The following is a 22,245-nucleotide window of genomic DNA, read 5'->3' as shown; positions in this document are numbered from 1 at the left end:
TTTATTAATTTATTCTTTTTATACATCTTAATTATGTTATCTCCCCATTGTGATATTTTGTTATTTATTTTATTTATTTTTCAATACTTCTTGTTCTATTGTTTGTTTACATATATCTATCTAGTTTATATTATGTTGTTTTATATCTATTACAGTATTATATATATGATTATATAATGTTATTTATAGTTGGGTTTATTTGTTATTTATATTTGATTATGAATTTGAATTTATTTAATTTATTTCACTACAATATTATTTTAATTTCATTTTATTGAATGGCTAGAAGCCATACTAGTTTTGATCATGTGATTAGATGATCAAAAATCATATCACTTTTGCAATTGTTCTTTTGTAAAAGAACAATATGGGTGCCTTTAAATGGCATAACAAGAAAAATCTGTGGCACTTTGATAATCTAATGGTGACAGATATCAAAACCTTAAAAGTTACATGGTGACAAATATCAAAGCCTTGAAGGCTAATAGTCCAAACATCAAATGGCATAAAAGAGTTTTATTTGAAATATTTTTACTATAGTCCTGAAGACCAATGTTTGGATAAATTGATTGTATACTATTGAAAATAAGAAACATGTCTATATAAGAGTGATAAAAAACATGACCACATTGTATTGGTGGAATTAATAATTTAAGAGCAATGATATTTGGTCTTGGCTATTAAACCGTAATTGAAAGCAATTACAAGCAAATATTATAATATTACCAAAAGTCACGTGGACAAGTATATCCATTGAAGGTGAATGTTAAAATTGGTTATGAAACCAAAGATCAAGAGATATTATGAGAAGTATGAAACATAGTTATAATACCCAAGGCAATGTTTTGTAAAGAAATATGCTCAAATTAGTCAAAATTAAAAAATAAGCCCAAAAGGCTATATGATATTACTTTAAATTTCTTGTGATTGATTGGTAAAAACATATTATTATAAGTATTTGATATTAAGATATTAATAAATATTCCAAGAGTGGTATGAAACAAAATATACCAAAAAGTAATTATTGGTCACTTTGAAATATTTATTTTTTGTGCCAATTTATTTTCACATTTAAGAATGTGAAATATGAATATAATTTATTTTCACATTAATAGAATAACCTAAAAGATCCTCATATTATGATATTGATATTTTATTGTGCCATTTGTGTGCAAATTGAAGAAATGATATATTATTCATATCTTGTTCATTCATATCCTATTTATATGATCTTATTTAATATTAGTTTGAATGATTTATTCATTTTATTATGATTTATTGATAATAAATTTTATTATTAGTATTTGAAGTTATTTTGAATTTGATTAAATAAGAAATTAATTGAGAGAGAAAAATTAAGTATTCATATAATATATAAGTATTTTTCCAAATGACATATTTTGAGTGTTGCAAATTAAATAAATGATATATTGTATCTTGATTATTGTTGAGAAATTCTAAATAATACATTCAATTTTACACTTTATTCTCAAAAAGTTTATTTTAAAAGATCATTTATATTTTATATTCCTTTCAACTATATGAGTTTTTTTATGAAAATAAATTAAGCACGTGAAAATAATAATGATAATTTTAAGAAAATTTTATGTATGTTGGATTGGTTCAAATATCATTTAATCTTTAATGTTTTGAATATTTTGAAATAACATAATAAAAAATTGGATATTTATATTCCTCTATTCTAACATTAAGAGGTATGTTAATCCTTAATTTTTTTTTTCGAAATGATGAATCATTGGTCATATATATTGAAATTAAATCATTCTTACTGTGACATTTGAAGAAAAATAAAAAATTATATATTTATATCACATTTGAATTGAGAGAATAGAAAGTTATTTACTTTTAAGAGAAAATTTATTATAAATAGTTGATATTGATCATGATTGGTTGGACAAAATTATTATTTATAGCATGTTTCAACTCTATGTACATTGCAAGTTAAATCTATCATATTTATAACTATTCATTATTATGTATTACAATGTTATTAAGATGAATTTGTCTCGTCATTCTTCTCAGATCACATAGTTCCTGAAAAACAATGTGTAAAAATATTACTATAGTTCCTGAAGAATTAATACAAATTTTTTTATGGCCGGACAAAAAATTAATGGTGAAAAATATAACCAATGATCATCATGAATCATATATATGATGTAACAAATTATTGATGATTATTATTAACATCCATTGAAGAACCTGGAAATTCTTTATGAATAGACAACATATTATATGATTCAAAAGTTCATATAGTTCTTGTTCTCAAAGAAAAATTGATTATGTTGATATCACTAATTTTGATGTGGGATAGATCTCTACATTTCTGAAAATATATCAAATTTAGATATATGGGCCCATACTGAGAGCACGTAAACCATACAAGTATTTAATAAATTTGATAGATGCATTTATAAGATTGTTACATGTATTATTATTATGTTGCAACCTGAAGTTTGCAAGACTAATTGAGTAAATCATTATATATGTTGAGTACACATTTCCAGAAAAGTGCGATCTAAAAAATTTCTATTGCGAACGCTATTTATATTTTAGCTTTTAAATGATTATCATATATTTATTAGAAAATTGTTGAAAAGCCTACTTAATAGAATAATCAAGCAGAATAATTTATTAAAGCCATAAGGAGTAGCTAGATCAATACTTTTGAAAGCAAGATCTTCATTTCAGTGTTGACATATTTGATTTGATATTTTATAGCACTTATACATACCAAGCCAACAAATTCTCCCAATAAAATTGGCTTTTGGTCAGGAGCTAAATATTTTCATCTCAGAAGTTTAAATATGCAATATTTATTACTATCAACTCACCACAATGCACATAGATGGATATTTAAAGAAAGTTGGGGTATATGTTGAGTAAGAATCTCTTTCTTCTCTTCTCTCTAAATGAAATGAAAGGATATTTTTAAATGAAACAAATAAATTTAGGAGACTTATACTATATAATTAATTGATTTTTATTCGACAAAATTTTTTCAACATGAACAAGTTTTCCCAACATGAGGGGGAGAAATTGAATAACTAGAAAAGATAACATATAAAATGTATTATTATTATTAAGCATAGATCTTCAGATATATGATAGTATGAATCAAAAGTTCATCAAAGAATGCATTCATGAGATGTTACAAAAATCTGCCAGATGTTATTACTGACCTAAGTGAGTATTGCTAAATCTCATATTCTAGTTAAAATTGCTCCAATTAGTATAAATAAAAGTGAAACATGCCTAAAGCATGAAAGATTAATCGGTTCCAATATAATTATATCGAATAAAAAGAAGCATGAAATTTAAAAGTCATATTAAGAAAGCATGTGCTCTAGAAGAGTGCCAGGACTAATTAAAAAAAACTCCAGATTCAGGTACTTGAAAAGTAATGAAAATGTCTTAATAAGTTATGTCACAAAAAAAAAATGGAACCAAAAAGATAAAGTTGTCGGCAACGTTTTTGATAATAATATCATGTGATTTTAAAGACAAATCTTATATGAAGATAGAAATTTGACCAAAAGCAAAAGGAAAAAAGAAAAGACACAATGGAAATATAATTATATTATTTTAATATGTGAAAATTGTGGACCTGCAATCCAAACACATCAAATACAAAGTTATTATGTGACATGAATATTTTTGTGAAAATAAAGAATTTCACAAAGGTCTAGTGATTATGATTAGGCATAATATTTTGTGATAGATGCTATAATTTTTGCATATATTACTAGTTTGGCAGTATATGAAAAACAAAATATGTATCTGTTAGATATCATTATAGCATATGCATGTGGCTCACTAAATAATGAAGTTTACATTAGAATTCTTGAAGGATTTAAAATGCCAAAAGCATATATATAGAAGAAATCATCCAATATTTAAAATATTATGTTGACTAAGATAATCTGAGTATGCATATTTGGCTCAAAAAAATGTATTAAAAAAATAAATAATTTCATATCTTACTTGACCTGTAGATCAAGTTATTGAATGCATCAATGATTGCAAAATGATTGATTTTTATTATGATAATTTTGTAAGCAAAATATATTCAACCAAATACACTAAAAGTCCCATGTATTTATTCTATAATAATATTTACATATATTGTCAATATTATGTGTTATAATTTTGTGAGTAAAGATAAGTTTCTGTAGGTATGAATGTGAATAACGAAATTGAGATTAGATATGTCGCTCTATGAAACTATTATATGATATCATTTTGTTCAAATTAAATTAATCATGTTGATGCAAGATATATTATGGTGTTTTTCAAAATAACCTTTCTTTGCAATTTCATCAGTGCAAGTGAAGAATATATTGATAATTCCACATATCTAAAAGATATGTTAGAGGAATACATTTCAATATAATTTGATGACGACATACTGTGCATAGTTAAGCTAAAAAGAAGATATGCTTGAAAAAGCATTGAACGACTTGAAAAATTAATATATTCTATTATGATGAAATGATAAAGAGTGATCTTGTTGACAAGGGGATTAAAAGTGATGTTGTCATTAGAGCGACTGGGTGAGTAAAGATCATGCTATACTCTTTTTTCTTAGCCAATATTTTGTCCCATGAGATTTTTCTTACAATGGTTTTAATGAGGCAGTTCCAATATATATTGTGTACTCTTTTTCCTTTACTAGGTTTTTTTCCAATGAGTTTTTCCTAGTAAGGTTTTAGTGAGGCATAAAATTTGTTCTGGACATCCAATGGAGAGTGTTATAAATATTATATATATGTGATGTCCATAACTCCCAACTCTTAGGATTCTTCATAAGATTCTTGATCTTTGAATGTCTTAAACCCATAGCCCTCCAATGAATGACTTAAGAGGAGTTTTTCATGTTTATTGTTATTATTCCCTTATTCATTTCTTTGTAACACTTGGATTAGACTTTAATGGTTGGGAGCCTATAAATAGAGGTTATGTACAACCCATTTGTACCCATATATGTGTATGAGAAATACTCCTTGTTTTCTTTTCCAATTCTTGTCTTGTTATTCTCATTCTATTCTCTCACTATTTTATTTTCACAAGAAGATTCATCAATGTAATATTTGCTATAGATGAATGTTCTTTTTTTTTTTTTAATAACCAGAAATAGATGAATGTTCAATACTTAACAACTTGGATTCATGAATAATGGACTTAAGATTAAATGATTCATGAAAGTAATAATAAAGTTCTCCGAATCTTGAATTTCATGAACATTCACAAAATACGATGATATATATATATATATATATATATATATATATATAACAGCCATTTAAAATTGGTTAAATCATTATCTAATCTTGGATATTGATTAATACATTAAACGAATAATATTGATATGGCATTAATTACATATTATAATGATAATCGTCATACTCCTATAAGAAGCTATACTTAACCTACATCAAATAATACAATTTATTAGAATTTAAAATCTAATCAAATATTCTAATCTGCGCATCACAGGGGAGAGGGGGGAGAAATTTCTCATTTACGGTTAAGAACTGTTAAATAATAATACATCATTTTTCTTTGGCCAATAGATAATGATGCATCATTTAACGTATGTTCAAGTGCTACTCTGTGGTATACATATATGTCCTTTTTTTGGTCCAAAGTAGTATATATATGTCTTTAAACTTGTAGCACAGATCAACCATAAGTTCAGATTATTCTTGCTTTCCCCAGTTCATAAATAACCATATTAGAATATCATGCAGATATAAAAAGAGAGATGGAGAATGAGTTTGCAATGAAGGGAGGAGATGATCTCCACAGTTATGCTCAAAACTCAACCTTTCAGCCATGTGCTCTTATTATGCTTTCGCCTATAGATAAATAACTAATATGCAGAGATTAAAAAAATTAGTTAAATATGTTGTTTGGAAAAAATGTCTTTTAGTTTCTTTAAAGTATTCATTTTAATTATTTTTATTGGGAACTACTTTTTTAGCATGAAAAACTCCTTAATTAATGTGTGCAACGATTAATATGGAGAGTTTTAAAAAAATTATAATTTCGGTAACAATGCAACAATTAAAATGGAGAGTTTTAAAAAAATTCTAATTGCGATAACAAAGTAAACCAAGGTCATCCATTTAAAATCAAAGTGATCCGTCTTTTTTTTTTTTTCTTTTTTGGTCAACCAAAATAAACCTCTCTATTAACTCTTATATTTAGAATTAGAGGAGTGTCTGATTTCATAAAAGAAATAAAAATAAGTTGTAACCCCTCATTCCCACAAAGAATCATTAATAAAAATGTCATTCAAGTTGGTTTATTTCTTCTTCGCCATTTTTTTTAGTAGAGTAAAATTATTCCTAATACTAATTTTTGGGCTTCTAAAGGGTCTCCCAAATAAGTACTTAATTGACTTTAATTCATCACTAGAAAAAAGCACAAAAATTTCTCCCATGTGTAAGTATTTCTACGAGAAGCCTTCAAACTTTTAAATCGAGTTAAAAAGTTAATTAAGAGATGAAAAGAGAAATAGAGAGAGACACAAAATATAGAACTCAGTTTTTGTTCTCCTGAATTTATTGTATATATTTTTTTTTAGAACAACCATTCAAATGTGAATCTTATTTATTTAATAAAATACACTCTTTGAATCTTGGAGCTAGTTGAAGAGTTTATTTAAATCCTAAATGTTAGAGTTCAACTCAGCATGCCTTCTAAATTTACAATTTTTTTTTCAAATTATTCTTATTCATTATACATGTATTTACTTTGTCTTCTAATCTTATAATTTTTTTAAAAGAACTATCCTTATTGATGCCGTGGATTGCACATGTAATGGGACTTCCCAACAATAAGATAGTTCCCAATGTAATAATTAGAAGATATATTTTAGGAAAACTAACAATTTTTTTTACAAATATTCATTTAATTAATTTTCTTAAGGATTAAAGTGTAAATTTGTCTCATAAGTTTTCACTCAAAGTAAGGTTGCCCTGGAATTTTTTTTGGATTCAAAGTTGTCCTGAAAGTGTTAAAATAGAGCAATGTTGAGCCTTACAATTAAAAATATTAATAATTAATGTTAATATTTTAATGGTCAATGTTAGTTTTTTAACAGAATGAGGTAACATTACTACATTTTGAAACTTAAAAGGCGATACTGAATTAAAAACATTTTTGGACAACATTACTCTTGAGCAAAAACTTTCAGGACAAATTTTGTTTTTTTTTTTTTTTTTACTTAGACAATTGGGAGGGAACCCACACCCATACTCTACACACCGACCCACGCTCACTTTGGTCCTCGTGGGTATAGGACCCATAACCTCTTCTAATATCTATAAACTAGTTGCTTAGCTTCCGAATTCTGGAGTGGAGGGAGTATTTTAAAATTCTATGAGATTTTGATACGCACATACTACCTCCGGTCCTTATTATAAGACCCCGTTTGACTTTTTGTTTGGTCCTAATTATAAGACCCCAATTCATTTTGTCTCTCATATTTATACATTTTTTTCCAAGATAATCCTTCTAATAATGATAGTTCTAGCCAATATACTTAATTAGCAAGGATATTTTAGGAATGACAACACTTATTTATTACAAATAACTAACTTAACTTACTTCCTTAATTTCTTCAAATAAGTCAACTGGGTCTTATAATTAGGACCGGAAGTAGTAAGATATAACTAATTAAGTAACCACATGACGTGTGCAGAGGAATATAATTGAAGAAGCCAAAAGTCCCTTGCAAAGTGCAATAGTTGACGAGTTTGATTCAAGAGCCATTTGTGCTTCATCTACAAATCCAATTTGCATAGCAGACTTGGGTCGCTCTACAAGACCCAACACTTTCACCGCAGTACAAAACATAATAGAAAAAATTATACAGCTCCAATTCCAATCCCGAAATTACCAAAATGCCTCAGAATTTCTAATCTTCTTCAATGACCAAGTCTCAAATGATTTGAATACTCTCTTTCAAAATCTTCCTCCCAATAAAAATTAATTTGCTGCTTCAGTTCCTGGCTCTTTCCATGGACGTTTATTTCCAAACAAAGCTTGCATTTAGTTCATATATCTTCAGCATTGCCTTGGCTTTCTGAGCTGCCCAAAGAGCTTACTGGTAGAACTTGTGGTGGTTGGAAACAGGGGAAGAATCCATCATACGAATGGTCCAAGTGAAGTTGAAGATGCTTATAAGAGTCAGTTTATGATGGATTTGGAGGGATTTTTGCAAGCCAGAGCTCAAGAACTTGTGGGCAATGGATTAATGGCAATATGATGCAGGCTGCTCATGATGTAACTGATTTTAATGGTGAATTGCATCCTGGGAAAGATCTTGAACTCTTGGGAAGCTGTCTAATGTATATGATTAAATTGGTATGTAATTGAATTTGACTTCTATAAAACTTGTTTGGAGCTGCTTAATATAAGAATTTATAAACACTTTTATATAAATAGAGATAAAATTTTATAAAAAATTTTTTCATATACTTACCTCGTATTTTGAGGTTAATTATTTGATAGGACGAAACTCATTTAAAGTGACTAGGCCCATTTGGAATATTAGACAACTATTCTCTCACAATATGTTAATTTTTTTCCATACCTAAATATGATACATAATTTTTAGCCCTTATTTTTTTTATTTATAATATATAGATCAGAATTCTATGATGTTTTAAAAAAAATCTAAAAATACCTCTATTTGATTATTTGTCCCCCAACCCTAAATAATCTTTCCAAAATTTACCCATATTTAGCACATATTTGGAAAGAATAAAATATTATTCAGACATAAACAAGCTCCTTGGTCGGCAAAACTTTGGCAATTATATACTAAATTTAGGGATGGCACCGGACTATTATTTGTTATATACACCATCTGGTTTATAGCATAGAACTTTCTCTGCACCTCATATTGTCGGTTCAAAATGTAGGAAATTTGTAGTTTTAATAAGAAATATCTTTTATTTTACCCCAATGTTGGTTAATGTGCCTCCAGCAATTTTGCATGATAATTGTTGGTGTTACTTGTAGATAAGGGGAAAACCAAAAAATAATAATAATACTCAACTTCTTATGAGATTTAGGGGGGGAGGGGGAATGGATGTTCCTAATATGCGTTATATGTGTTGGAAGTATCCTGCATTATGAACTGGAGGTAGTAAGCTTTTGTGTGAAAAAAATAATTTAAGATTTTGGTTTTTTTTTCCCCAATGCAGGGACTCATAAGTAAAGAAAAAGTGGACAATTTCAATGTGCCCACATATCTCCCAAGCGACAATATTTGAAAGTAACAAAGACTTTAGCCTCCAGTAAATGGTCATAATGGATTAAAAGTGCTTATTCATGCCAAGCTTGGAAATTTAATGTTTGGAAGTGCTGATTGTGAAGCAGTTTGGAGATGTAATTGTTGATGAGCTTTTTGATCGTTTCAAAAAAAAATTATGGAATTCCCAGAAATCATTAGTAATCCTAAATGTAAGAGGCACCCACTGTATGTTCTTCTGAAGCGAAAGTTGCATGCATGAAAAGACATATAAGTTCATTATTGATATATTTCAGCTAGTGTAAGAAGAAATTAATTGACTCAAGTCTTTACCTCAATGGGAACAAGCCAATAAATTATGAGTCAAGTTGTGATATATTACTTTCGCTTCTTAATATAAGAACTCATTTAACTTTTATTTTGGTCCTAAATATAAGATCCTAATCCATTTTGTCTTTCATATTTATCTTTTTTTTTCCTAAGATAGTCCTTGTAATGATAATAGTTCTAACCAATACACTTGATTAATAAGAATATTTTAGGAAAGATAACACATATTTATTACAAATAACTAACTTAACTAATTTTCTTAATTTACTTGAATTAGTTAACTAGCTTTTATATTAAGGACCGGAGGTAGTATTTACTAATGCATTCCCTTATTGATGTGTGTTCTCTCCGAACTTGTGATTACTAGTTGAATATAAAATGTATCGAGTCTTCTGTACAATTCCATAAAATTGGACTTATAAAGCCTAATATTTATTAGCTACAACAACAACAAAGCTTTATATCCTGTTAGGTAAGGGTTAACTACATGGATTGCATAATATAATTGTGCTCTATCTGTGATCAAGCCTTTGAATAGATTGTTAATTGAAAGCTCTCACTCACTATCTTCATTGAGTTTTTTTTTTTGTTGGGGGGCTAAATTTTATCCTAAAGTTCAGAAAAATTTTATGCAATGCATATTTTCCATTGATCTGACGTGGTAAAGGCAAGAGGTCCATGGTAAAAAGAATAAATAAATAAAAGGTTAGGAGGTGTTCAGTAAGGTTATGTGTAACTGACCGGACATTTGTATAATTTAGTCATATATATACATATATAAAATACTTGTATATAAATATTCGTATGCACATGACTAAATGGGAAATGACTTTATTGTCCTCATGTAAAAAAAAATCACTTCCTTGGTTGGCTAAAACCAGAGCTCAAGTAGGTTGTGTGGAATCCCAAATATAAAATCTAATAAATAAGATCTTATATTTAGAATTGGAGGTAACATACATCCATTAAAACATATACATCATATCAATGTTGGAGAATGGAATTTCTAAAACTGTTTAATTTTTGGTTTTGCTCACACACGCACATATATATATATATATATATATATATGGCTACAAGAAAGGTGTGCACTCCATCCCACCTTGCATTGGCCTGGCTTCACCATCAGGGAAACACTGTGTGCCGCGTACCTGGAAGCACCAAAATCGAGGACTTCGATCAAAATATTTGGGCTTTGTCCATTAAGCTGACGCGGGAAGAAATGGCGGAGCTGGAGTCTTTTCTGCTGCTGATGCTGCTAAGGGTGATGGATATCGGTTCGGAACCTCTCCTATTCCCTTTTCATCCTCTTCCCTCCTCTATTTTTTATAAACTTTGGATTATTATATTTTAAAAGTTCAGATTTTAATTTTTAAAAACTATTTATAAAAATTTTTAAAAATATTTAGTATATATGCAAACCATTGTAATTAAACTTCAATAGAGTTTATGATTTATTATTTGTTAATTTTTATAATTTAATATTTTAATAATAGTTTTAATAAGATTTAAATCTCAACCGTTAACATAATAATCTAATGATTTTAAAAAGAAGAGGAGGAAAGAGGATGAAAAAGAAAGAAGAGAGGTTCCGAAACGGATGTATAAGGGGATAGAGTAACTGCATGGAAGGAGTCTGATACTCTCCCACTTTCTTCTTGTGGAAAGCAGCATAATTAAGGAGGTTAATTCTTGTGTAAATTCTTTCAGAGTGTACATGGTTATATGTTTTTTGAAAGTTGTGAATCTATAGGGCAAGTGGGCAAGTGACTTCTATATGTTTGTATGTATAACTAAGCCGAGTCACCTGACATTTTCATAAACGGTCACTTGACTCCTATTATAAATGTTGTGAGCACCACCTTGGCAAATTCCTTTTGTTTTGTTTTGCACTGAGTTGCATATCGAATTTGAGTATTGTCCGAATTTACTGATAACATACTAGAAGGCGTTTAATATTGAGAGTATAAAACTTAAGAAGTAATCATCTAATTAGAGGCCCAACAACTCTTTCTAGATGATCAGAGAAATTATAATAAAGATTGTAATGGCTCACAAGTGCCGCCCAGTCCAAGCCAGTAGAAAAATGAAGAAATGTCAAGTGGTTTGTTGAGAACTAGACGTAAACTCAGATAAATAGAATTTAATTAAGATATATCGTAATTTTGCATTCTCACTGTCTTTTAATTCTTTGCAACATTTTTAGCATATCGATTTTATATTCTGTTTTGTGTTAAAAGAGACTATACTTTTAGAAATCCTACAACTATAGTTTTATAGTCAAAACATCCTTTTAGAAATCGTTTTCCAGACGTTTTTACTTGTGAATTAATATTTTTATTTAAATATTACTTTTTTAAGAGTTATATATAAAAATCTTTGTATTTTTAGTTGGATTCTATTATTTTAAATGATCGGTGTGACCTTGAATTATATACAATTTGAATCACTCATCCTTAAACCACTATCTCAATTAATTTATTAAACAATTCCATTTTCATACCTTGCTCCCCACGAAATATTGACTCAAGCAATCAACTTAGACTAAAGCAATTAAATAATTAATTATAATTCTCTCCCCACACAATCGACTCAGACTGAAACAATTTAAGCTATAATTCTCGAGGAGGGTTAGTGGATCATATTAGGATTAATTCATGCTCCACCTGGTCATAATTGAAATAATATATTTTTAAATATTTTTCATTATTTTAGATAATAATAATGAAAAAGCATAGAAATATAAATATAAAAAGTAGAATTTCAATGATATATAAAAAGTTTTTACAAAAATTTTAAGAAAAAGAATGGTTTAGAGTTCATCTAGTACTTTGAAATATCTTTTAAAATGCATCTAATATCTTACAATATTTTACCATATAGTTTTATATTTAAAGTATTTTTTGGTAGCATTAGTTTTGCTTGATTAAGTGCATGGAAATAGAAGAAATAAATCTTTTTTAGTGTAAAAAAGTCTAGGTGAGTTGGTTTCAAGGGCTTACCAAGTCTAATACATGCCTCCAGATTCATAGATCACTTATAAATATATAAATAGATTACCCATCAATAAAATTCTTATATCGACAAAAATATTCAAACTCATGACTTTATAAGTCATGAGCTAACTTGGTGAGGAAGTAAAATTTTATTAATAAAGTTGGTAGGAGAAAGAGAAAAAGCCAAAAGAGAAGGAAATTGAAGACTATAAAAGAGTGAACCTATGGGGGTACCCGAATTCAAGTTAAACCAAATACACACTTGTTCTCTACCCCGTTTCCTCTCATCTCATCGTAACAGCCCTCATCTCAATTCTTACAAATGGTGAAAGTGGGTCGGATCAAGCTCGGGTCACAAGGCATGGAAGTTTCAACTCAGGGACTCGGGTGCATGGGCATGACCTTTGGCTACGGGCCTCCGAAACCCGAACCCGACATGGTCGCCCTCATCCGCCATGCCGTCGAGAGCGGCGTCACATTTTTTGACACTTCTGATGTCTACGGCCCGCACACCAATGAAATCCTTCTCGGGAAGGTACTGTTCATACGAATTCTTCTCCCTTCGGTGATTCTTAAAGTTTCGGTTTTTTTTTTTTTGGTATAAAGACGATCAAGTTCTTTTTTTCTCTCTGTCTGAGTGAAAACTGAATGTGTTATTAACGAGTATTTGATAAAACCAAACTATAATTTGGAGAAGGGTTTTTAAGAGAAAAATTATTTTTAAAAATAGATTTTGAAAGAATAGATTTTATAAAAAGTGATTCTGATAAAGTAAGAATATTGCCATAGTTGTTATTAGAAACACTTTATATATGTAAATTACTAAAAAAGACATGAGTTAATGTGATAATTACATAAAAGATAAATTTTATAATATATTTTTATTTGAAGTAATAAGTTTGTTAATAATATATTTTTGCCAACATAATAAATAATATATAAAAAATTTAATTAATAAATAATTAATATGTGTATATGTATTTATAAAATATAAGATTGAATATGTTTTTAGAAAGATGATTAATTTTTTTCCAACAGAAAAATATTATTTTGCCATAAAGATTTTAAACAAAAAATTCCATGACATTTTTTCACAATTAGTTTTTTTTTTAAAGCAACATACTATCTCTGATATTTAATATAAAAGCCATTTTAATATTCAATTTGGTTTTATATATAAAATCTCAATCTATTTTGTTTCTTATATTTATCTATTTTTTTAAAACTAGTTTTTATAGTAGTTGCACATGTTAAATATTTCATTAAATGGTACTTCTAACTAATACATATAATTAGAAAGAGTATTTTAGGAAAGACAACACCTATTTATTACAAATAACTAACATCACTAATTTTTTTAATCTATTCAAATTAGTTAACTAGTCCTTATATTAAATATTAGAGATAGTATTACAATGTAAAAAAAAAAGATCACATTTTCAAAAAGCAACATTTTTTTGCTTTTGATGAAGCCATGTATTTAGGTGGGTCAAAGCATGGTTTTGAAACCAAACTATAATTTCATAAAAATGTGGGGTATTTGATAACTTTTTGGGTTAAATCATGATTTGGACTCTAAAAGTGATTTTAGCAAGTTAATCAAGGATCCCCTAAGAAACGAGCTAACAACAACAAAAGACATGCTTTCTTCCTCACCAACCATCTAAATTAAGGAAAGATAGGCACTTGCCCCTTTCTATCCATAAGTTTTAAATTTAAAAAGAGGTGTGATTTATTTTATAAATTTTAATTTGAGTTTGTCTTTAATATATAGTTCTTTTTCTAATTTTGCTCCAGGGGTGTTCAAGGCCGGCCCGTCCCGGTCGGCCCGTTTCGGTCCTGGTCTTATTGGGATGGGACGGATCCGTCCTGAAATTTTTGGGAACGGGACAAACCGGGATGAGGTCATCCCGTCCTGGTTCCTTTTTTTTTAATTTTTTAATTTTTTATCCTATTTATATAATATCATTTTTTTCATATTTTTTTTAAGATTTGAGACTATTGTATGGAACTATAAATATATTTATTTAGAGTTTTTATATTTGTTAATGATTTGAGATTATTGATTATTAGAATTTTTGGCAAGTTTTTATTGTGTTAAAAGCTTTTGTTTAGAGTTTTTAATGACTATTATATGTAATATTTTGAGCTTTTGTTTAAGAGTGCCCAAACAAATAAAAAAGAAAATAAAAAGATGTTTTTATAAGATTTAAGCTTAAAAAAATATAATTAAAAAATCAGATTTTTTAAAAAAAATTTTAAAAAATTAAAAAATCAAAAAAAATATTTTCAGGACGTCCCAGTCCCGTCCCGTCCCGATCGGGATCAGGACCGGGACGGGCCGGGACACGGGACAGAAAATCTGTCTCGTTACTGTTCATCGGGATGGAACCGAGACGGGCCTGTCCTGGTTCCGATCCATCCCGTGAACAGCCCTATTTTGTTCTTAGTTATTTATTCTATCTTTTTTGTCATGCTCTCTTTTAGCATATTTCTTCACACCTTCTATTTCATCTCTTTTCTTATTTATTGTAAGAACATAGTTAAAAAATTTATATTTTTAATCTACATATTGTTTTAACTAAACTTAACTAATCATTTATTATTCATGAATTAATCATTTGAAATTTATAATAAAAATGAGAAGAAATAGTATAGTAACAGTAGTTAACATGTAATCTATGAGAGTGTTTGGCAAGCTGGTCAACTATTTTGTTAGGGAAAATTTCATTTAATGACCGTAGGTGAGAATTTATATTAGTCAACCTCCAAAACATTTTGAAATATCACTGTAGGACTAAGAGACCAAATTAAAATTAAAATTAAGAGTAAGATTACAATAATATCCCTCACTTTTATTTTTAAAAAAATAAATATTAATAGTCGTCGGAGTTCGACCACCAGAGATCGGAGGTCCAACCACCAGCGCTCAGGTGGCTACCTCCTAAGGTTGGACCTTTGGTGGCCGCTAATGTAGCTCTGGTGGTCAGAATTTTTTTTTTAAAACAAAGTAGTCAGGAGAAGATTTGAACCCATGACTCCTTGCACACTAAAAGTAATGTAACTACCAAGCCAAACAAATCATTCAATCATATGATGCAAATAAATATATATATAACAAAACAAATACAAGTATCCAAGTATAAGTGAACAAGTGAAATTCAACAATTTACAAGTGAAATTCAGCAATTTATAACAAAAATTTAACAATTTACAAATAACATAATGGAATTCACAACTTCAAATGTAAGTATTTAAGTGCAAATGAGCAAGTGAAATTTGAAGATTTACAACAAAAGTTCATAAATTTACCGCCCAAATTTGGTTATTCACAAGAAATATAAAGGAATTCACAACCCAAAATGTGAGTGTTTGATTGTAAGTGAACAAGTGAAATTCAATAATTTACAACTGAAATTCAGTAATTCACAACAAAAATTTGGTAATTTACAAATAACATAATGAAATTCACAACCTCAAATACAAGTGTTTAAGTGTAAATGAGCAAATGAAATTTTCATTGTAAATACTAAATTTCACTTGTAAATTGTCAAATTTCACTTATAAATCCATAAACTTTTGTTGTAAATCTTCAAATTTTAGTTACTCATTTATACTTAAACACTTACATTTGGGATTGTGAATTTCATTATGTTATTTGTAAATTGCTAAATTTTTGTTATAAATTGCTGAATTTTACTTGTAAATTGTCGAATTTCACTTGTTTACTTACTATTAAACACTTACATTTTGAGTTATGAATTTTCTTGTATTTCTTGTGAATAGCCAAATTTGGGTTATAAATCCATAAATTTTTATTGTAAATCTTTAAATTTCACTTTCTCATTTGTATTTAAACACTTGCATTTATGGTTGTGAATTCTATTATATTATTTGTAAATTATCAAATTTTTGTTGTAAATTGTTGAATTTCACTTGTAAACTATCGAATTTCACTTATTTACTTATACTTGGACACTTGTATTTGTTTTGTTATATATATTTTTATTTGTATCATATGATTAAATGGCTTGCTTGGCTTGGTAGTTATATCACTTTTGGTATGCCAAGGAGTCATAGGTTCAAACTTTCTTTTGTCCACCTTGTTTTTTTAAAAAAATTTTGGCCACCGGAGTTATAGTAGCGGCCACCAGAGGTCCAACCTCCAGCGGCAGCTGCCTGAACACTGGTGATCTAACTCTAGTAACCATTAATATTCATTTTTTAAAAAAATAAAAATTAAGGGTATTATTGTAATCTTACTCTTAATTTTAATTTTACTTTAGTCTTTTAGTCCTGCACTGATATTTCAGAATATTTTGGGAGTTGACTAATATAAATTCTCACCTGTGGTCCTTAAATGAAATTTTCCCATTTTGTTATCATCTCATAGCTAATGACAACCCGCCATGGTGCCAATCGCTGCAGAAAAGAGATATAGCTTCCTTCCTATATAACATCCGCGTGTAGAGTCACAACCCCGATACAGAAGATTTTTTTTTTTTTGACCGGACCGATACAGAAGATTAAAAGTATCAAGTTTTTACATTTTAACGAGTTAATATAACATTAATCCTTTAAATTTATTCTCATTTTGATTTTGGTTTTTTAAGTTATAAATCATAGGTTTTGATTCTTCAAATTTTCTTTCATTTAAAATATTAGTAATCATAATTCAATAAAAATTTAAGTCATTTTGCTCCCTGAAAGTTCAAAACTTACAGTTTAAAATTTGAAAAACTAAAACTAAAATGAAGACAAATTTAAAAGATCAAAGATTATATTAACCTTTTTAATATTTGTGATAGGGTTCAGGTAAAAATTCTTTAAAAGATCATAAAAAGTTGAAAACTGTTCTAGTTTCTAATAAGATATCAAAATACCGTAGAATCTATGCCGAAATTCACTTAGGGGTGTTTTCCCGCTGTGTCAAACACTGTTTTCTAAAAATATTTTTTTATAAACGGAGATAGACTCCTTTGTGTATATATATTTATTTTGTATAGTGTAGAATTACTTATAGAATTAAAAATCATGGTTTGGTCACCTTTTAGAAGACGAAAACGCAAGATCATGTTTGTTCACTCTGATTTGTGTGACTAATTTTTGGTATGAATTCAATTTCTTGGGATAGGCATTGAAGGGAGGTACAAGAGAGAAGTTTGAATTGGCAACCAAATTCGGAATCAGTTATGTGGATGGGAAGGGAGAGATTCGAGGCGATCCTGCGTATGTGAGAGCGGCTTGTGAGGCGAGCTTGAAGAGACTGGACACCGATTGCATTGATCTCTACTACCAGCATCGTATTGATACTCGTGTGCCTATTGAAGTCACGGTTTGTTTGCCTTCTCTTCCTATCTATCATATGATGATTTAGTTCAATGAATGCTGTGAAAGGATTTTAACGGATGGGAGGGAGGGAAGGGAATTAACGGAGAGGTACCCTAATATTATTATTTCGTTGAGCCTGTTTCAATGTCGCCGGAGCTTTACGTCAAATCGTTGTGCCTATCGGTGTTCTGTGCGCTTTTTCTCTCTGGTTTTCTGATTCTGCCCATATTTGCGATTCTACTTTCCATTTTGACTTCGTCTCCCGATCTCGCCGTTTTGATTGAGAAAAGAACAAGGAAAAAAAACGCACCATCACTGTCTTTGACCCGCCCCCTAATTTTAAAAAGGGAAAAAAAAAACTATCACGGTTAGTGAGGGCAATCGCGAACCGGAGGTCGCCGTCGCCGTTGTGGAAGGGAGGAGGAGGTCGTCGTCCAAGGAGATCAATTTGGGGGAATGTTTGGATAGAGACTAACCATAATTTCAGAAGTGCTTTTACAGTTTACGAAATAAATATATTGAGAAATTTGTCTTGTTTTACGAAAAAATGCTTTTAAAACTATGGTTTGAAAGTTATCAAACACCCCTTATCGACACTGCTAAACTCACTCCTTCAGGTGTTTAGTAATTAGTAAGGGTAAAATAGAAATATTGAAAATATTTATGGGTAAAATTGTCGGGTACGAAAATATTACTCAGATGGTCTCCTTTCCTTCCCTTCCCACTTATCAAACAGACAAAATCATGATGTTCCATGCGGTTTAAGTAGACTTTGAAAGCCATCTAGCCTGCTGGTCCAAAAAAAAGAAAAAAAAAAAAAAAAAAAGGAAAGCCATCTAGTCTTACTAAACATCATTGGAAGCCAAACCCTTTTTTATTTTTTGGTGAAGGGAATTCAAACCCTTTTAATATACACAAATATACTTTTAACGGTAAATTACTTCACTATTTTAATCTTCATATGTTTATTTTGGTCACGTGGTGACTAAATATTGGAAGAGTATTGAATTAATAACCTTGGAGAGTCAAACTGATGAGGATGAGACCGGAAGGGCGAAACAAAAGTGATACAAAGTGTATTTTATTATAGGGAGAATGACAAACAAAGGCAGTGGAAATTGCAAAATTCTAAATCAGAATTTGTTACAAAATTAATTTGCAAATAATAATACATTTTTATGAAAATACCTAATTAGAGATTTTGCAATTTTCACCGTCTTTTTTTAACATTTTTCCTTTATTATATCAAATGTTATGCAATGTAATATAATTTAAATTTAATATTGACAAGTGGCTTCTCAACCATCCTTCTTGGTTCTGCTTTTTCAATAATTCATTATTAATGTTAATTAATAGTATGTGACTCTGCCTTGTTGAATTGGAAAAGCATAGAGCATTATTTTAATCCAACAGGACAATTTTCCCAAAAAAGGGGAAATTCTTCACTTACACATAGGTCCATAAGCTAGGGAGTGAAGAGTGGGTAACAGGATATTGGAAGGGAGTGATTAAATCCAACTGAAAAGGTTGGATTTAAAACAGATGCAACTATGATACATGGAATAGACAAATTGGCGAGGCATTGACATGCATCCATCTCAACTTGTACATGATACCTCTGCTAGAGAAAGGAATTCATGTCCTTGAATTTTTTGATTTGCTGACTTGTTTGAACACTTGTTTATGACTGATAAATGCAAAATTATTCCCATATGATAAGGTTGGGGAACTTAAAGAACTTGTTGAGGAAGGAAAAATAAAATACATTGGATTGTCTGAGGCCTCAGCTTCAACAATTAGAAGAGCACATGCTGTTCATCCTATAACAGCTGTGCAATTGGAGTGGTCCTTGTGGTCAAGAGATGTGGAGGAAGAAATCGTTCCAACCTGCAGGTGAGATTTAAGCTAAAGACAAATATTTATTCATAATATCTATTATTTCTCCATGTTGGAGCCCTTGATTAAACTGCAACAAGTGTTTATGTTTATGACTTCTGAATTGGTTTGCCACATTCTCAGGGAACTTGGCATTGGAATTGTTGCCTATAGTCCTCTTGGACGAGGATTCTTGTCATCAGGACCAAAGTTACTTGAAAATCTGACACAGGATGACTTCCGGAAGGTTTGTGTTAATTCATGTTGTTCTAAATACAGATGATGAACTATAGTTGCTTCTGTCATGCTAGTGGTAAATTATTTCAAGGCCTTAGAATATGATAGTAAACCATTGACTGCTGATTCTGACCTTATTCTGTCCTCTGATATTTTAGTTCTAGTTTTAAAAGAATGAACTGTTAGTTAAAGAAGTAGTTTTTTATTTTTTAAACAGAGTGAAAAGAAATTGTTGATTAATACTTTTTACAACTAATTTCTGAAGGCAAAATCAATAGAGCCAGGGATTCAGTCTGGTAATGGCCTGTTCACTTCAGAGTATGATGGATTAGGTTTTAGTGCTTAACTACTGAAAATACTTACAAACAGAGATTCAGTCTGAAATTATTGAGAATTCTTTCCTCTTCTGATCTCTTAGTTATCTGTTTCAAAATGTATGATGGATTAGGTACAGAAAGAATATATTATGTATCTCTCTGGCGTCTGTTTGTTTGTAAACGAACATACCCACTCAGGACACTTTGGTATTTCTGAAAATAGTAACGAATTATTTTTAGCAATAAAAGTACTTAATATATCTACAATAAGATACATGCACTATTATGATATGATAAGATTGAATATAAATATTATGATATTTAATATCACTTTTAATCCTTATTATAAGAGCTAGTTTGACATATAATTTGGTTCTAAATATAAAATCCTAATTCACTCGGTCTCTTATATTTATCTTTTTTTTTAAAGTAGTTTTTATAGTAGTTGCACATGTTAAAAGTTCCATCAAATAGTAGCTCAGCTAATACACATGATTAGTAAGGTTATTCTAAAAAAGGTAATACTTATTTATTACAAATAACTAACTTAACAAACATCCTTAATCTAGTCAAATTACTCAACTACCTCTAGTTCTTAACCTGCTATGAGTCCATGAGTTTCTTAGCTTTGCTTGGTGATGTATCAAGATTTTATAATCTGACCTACCTGACACTTTCTTTCGATTTAAACAAAGAGCAAAAATTATTCACAATTGTAATGTTCATTATTGATCGTTTGATATCTACATATAATCTCACTGGTATATGTCTTTTACCCAGTCGCAGTATCTGCCTAGATTCCAGCCTGAAAACCTGGAGCACAATAAAACTATATTCGAGAAGGTTAATGAAATGGCTACAAAAAAGGGATGCACTCCATCCCAGCTAGCCTTGGCCTGGGTTCACCGCCGGGGAAATGATGTGTGCCCCATACCCGGAACCACGAAAATCGAGAACTTTGATCAAAATATCGGGGCTTTGTTGGTTAAGCTAACACCGGAAGAAATGGCACAGCTGGAATCTTTTGCTGCTACTGATGCTGTCAAGGGTGATAGATATGGGTCCGGAATGGCTACATGGAAGGACTCTGACACTCCCCCGCTTTCTTCCTGGAAAGCTGCATAAATAAGTACATACTCTGTACATCATCAATTACTTGATGCTGCAACCTTGTGCAAACTGTTCTTTATCTTGTTGTATCAATCCTTTTAGGCTGCATGGTTATGTGTGTCTTTTAAAGTTGTTTGAATTTTATGGTCGGTTGTTGTTGTTGTGTAGTTCTAAGTAAACGGAGACACCAGACATTACTTTGCCTTAGATCTGTTTCTTCTTCGATGTTTTTGTTTCTAACACCATGTGTATGTAGGTCTAAATAAGCCAAGACACCAGAGATTGCTTTGCCTTAAATCTGTTTCTTCTTCTATATTATCAAATTCTAGTTATTACCATTTACGCATTTCAGTTATAGTTTCAAAAGAATCAACTATTATTAGATAAAAGAAATTGTTTTTTTAAACAGAGAGAAAAGAAATTGTTGGTTAATAGTTTTTACAATTAATTTCTAAAGGCAAAGTCAATAGAACCAGGGACTCAGTCTGGTAATGGCTTGTTCACTTCAGAGTATAGTTTAGTATGTTGTTAGGCTTTTGTGCTAGACTACTGAAAATACGTACAGAGATTCACTCTGGAATTATTGAGAATTCTTTCCTCTTCTGATCTCTTAGCTCTCTGTCTCAATATGTAGCATGAATTGGGTACAGAAAGAATATACTCTTCCGGTCCTTAATATAAGACCTATTTAATTAATTTGATTACATTAAAGAAGTTAGGTAAATTAGTTAATTATAAGAAAAGTAACACATTTTTCCTAAAA

The 22,245-nt window shown here is 29.6% G+C and overlaps 1 protein-coding gene across 2 annotated transcripts; it reads left to right on the top strand.

The window, feature by feature from the left end:
• The first annotated feature begins 12,904 nt into the window (after positions 1-12,904).
• On the top strand, positions 12,905-21,833 carry LOC114720855 (probable aldo-keto reductase 2). 2 transcript variants are annotated; one of them, XM_028906572.1, is made up of 5 exons: positions 12,905-13,147; positions 17,747-17,947; positions 19,664-19,836; positions 19,963-20,065; positions 21,159-21,833. In XM_028906572.1, exons 1-5 carry the CDS (start codon positions 12,935-12,937, stop codon positions 21,495-21,497), a joined length of 1,029 nt encoding a protein of 342 aa, XP_028762405.1. In that variant the 5' UTR covers positions 12,905-12,934; the 3' UTR covers positions 21,498-21,833. The 2 variants fall into 2 exon arrangements, with proteins under 2 accessions (XP_028762405.1, XP_028762404.1); XM_028906571.1 differs by having other exon boundaries at positions 12,913-13,147; positions 21,153-21,833.
• The last annotated feature ends 412 nt before the right edge of the window (positions 21,834-22,245 follow it).

Source organism: Neltuma alba, unplaced genomic scaffold (genome assembly GCF_004799145.2).
Source record: "Neltuma alba isolate B1F8T4 unplaced genomic scaffold, ASM479914v2 tig00012002_pilon, whole genome shotgun sequence".
Classification (NCBI taxonomy): Eukaryota; Viridiplantae; Streptophyta; class Magnoliopsida; order Fabales; family Fabaceae; genus Neltuma; species Neltuma alba.
Note: the sequence above shows the minus strand (reverse complement) of the source record. Positions and strands in the feature narration are given on the sequence as shown.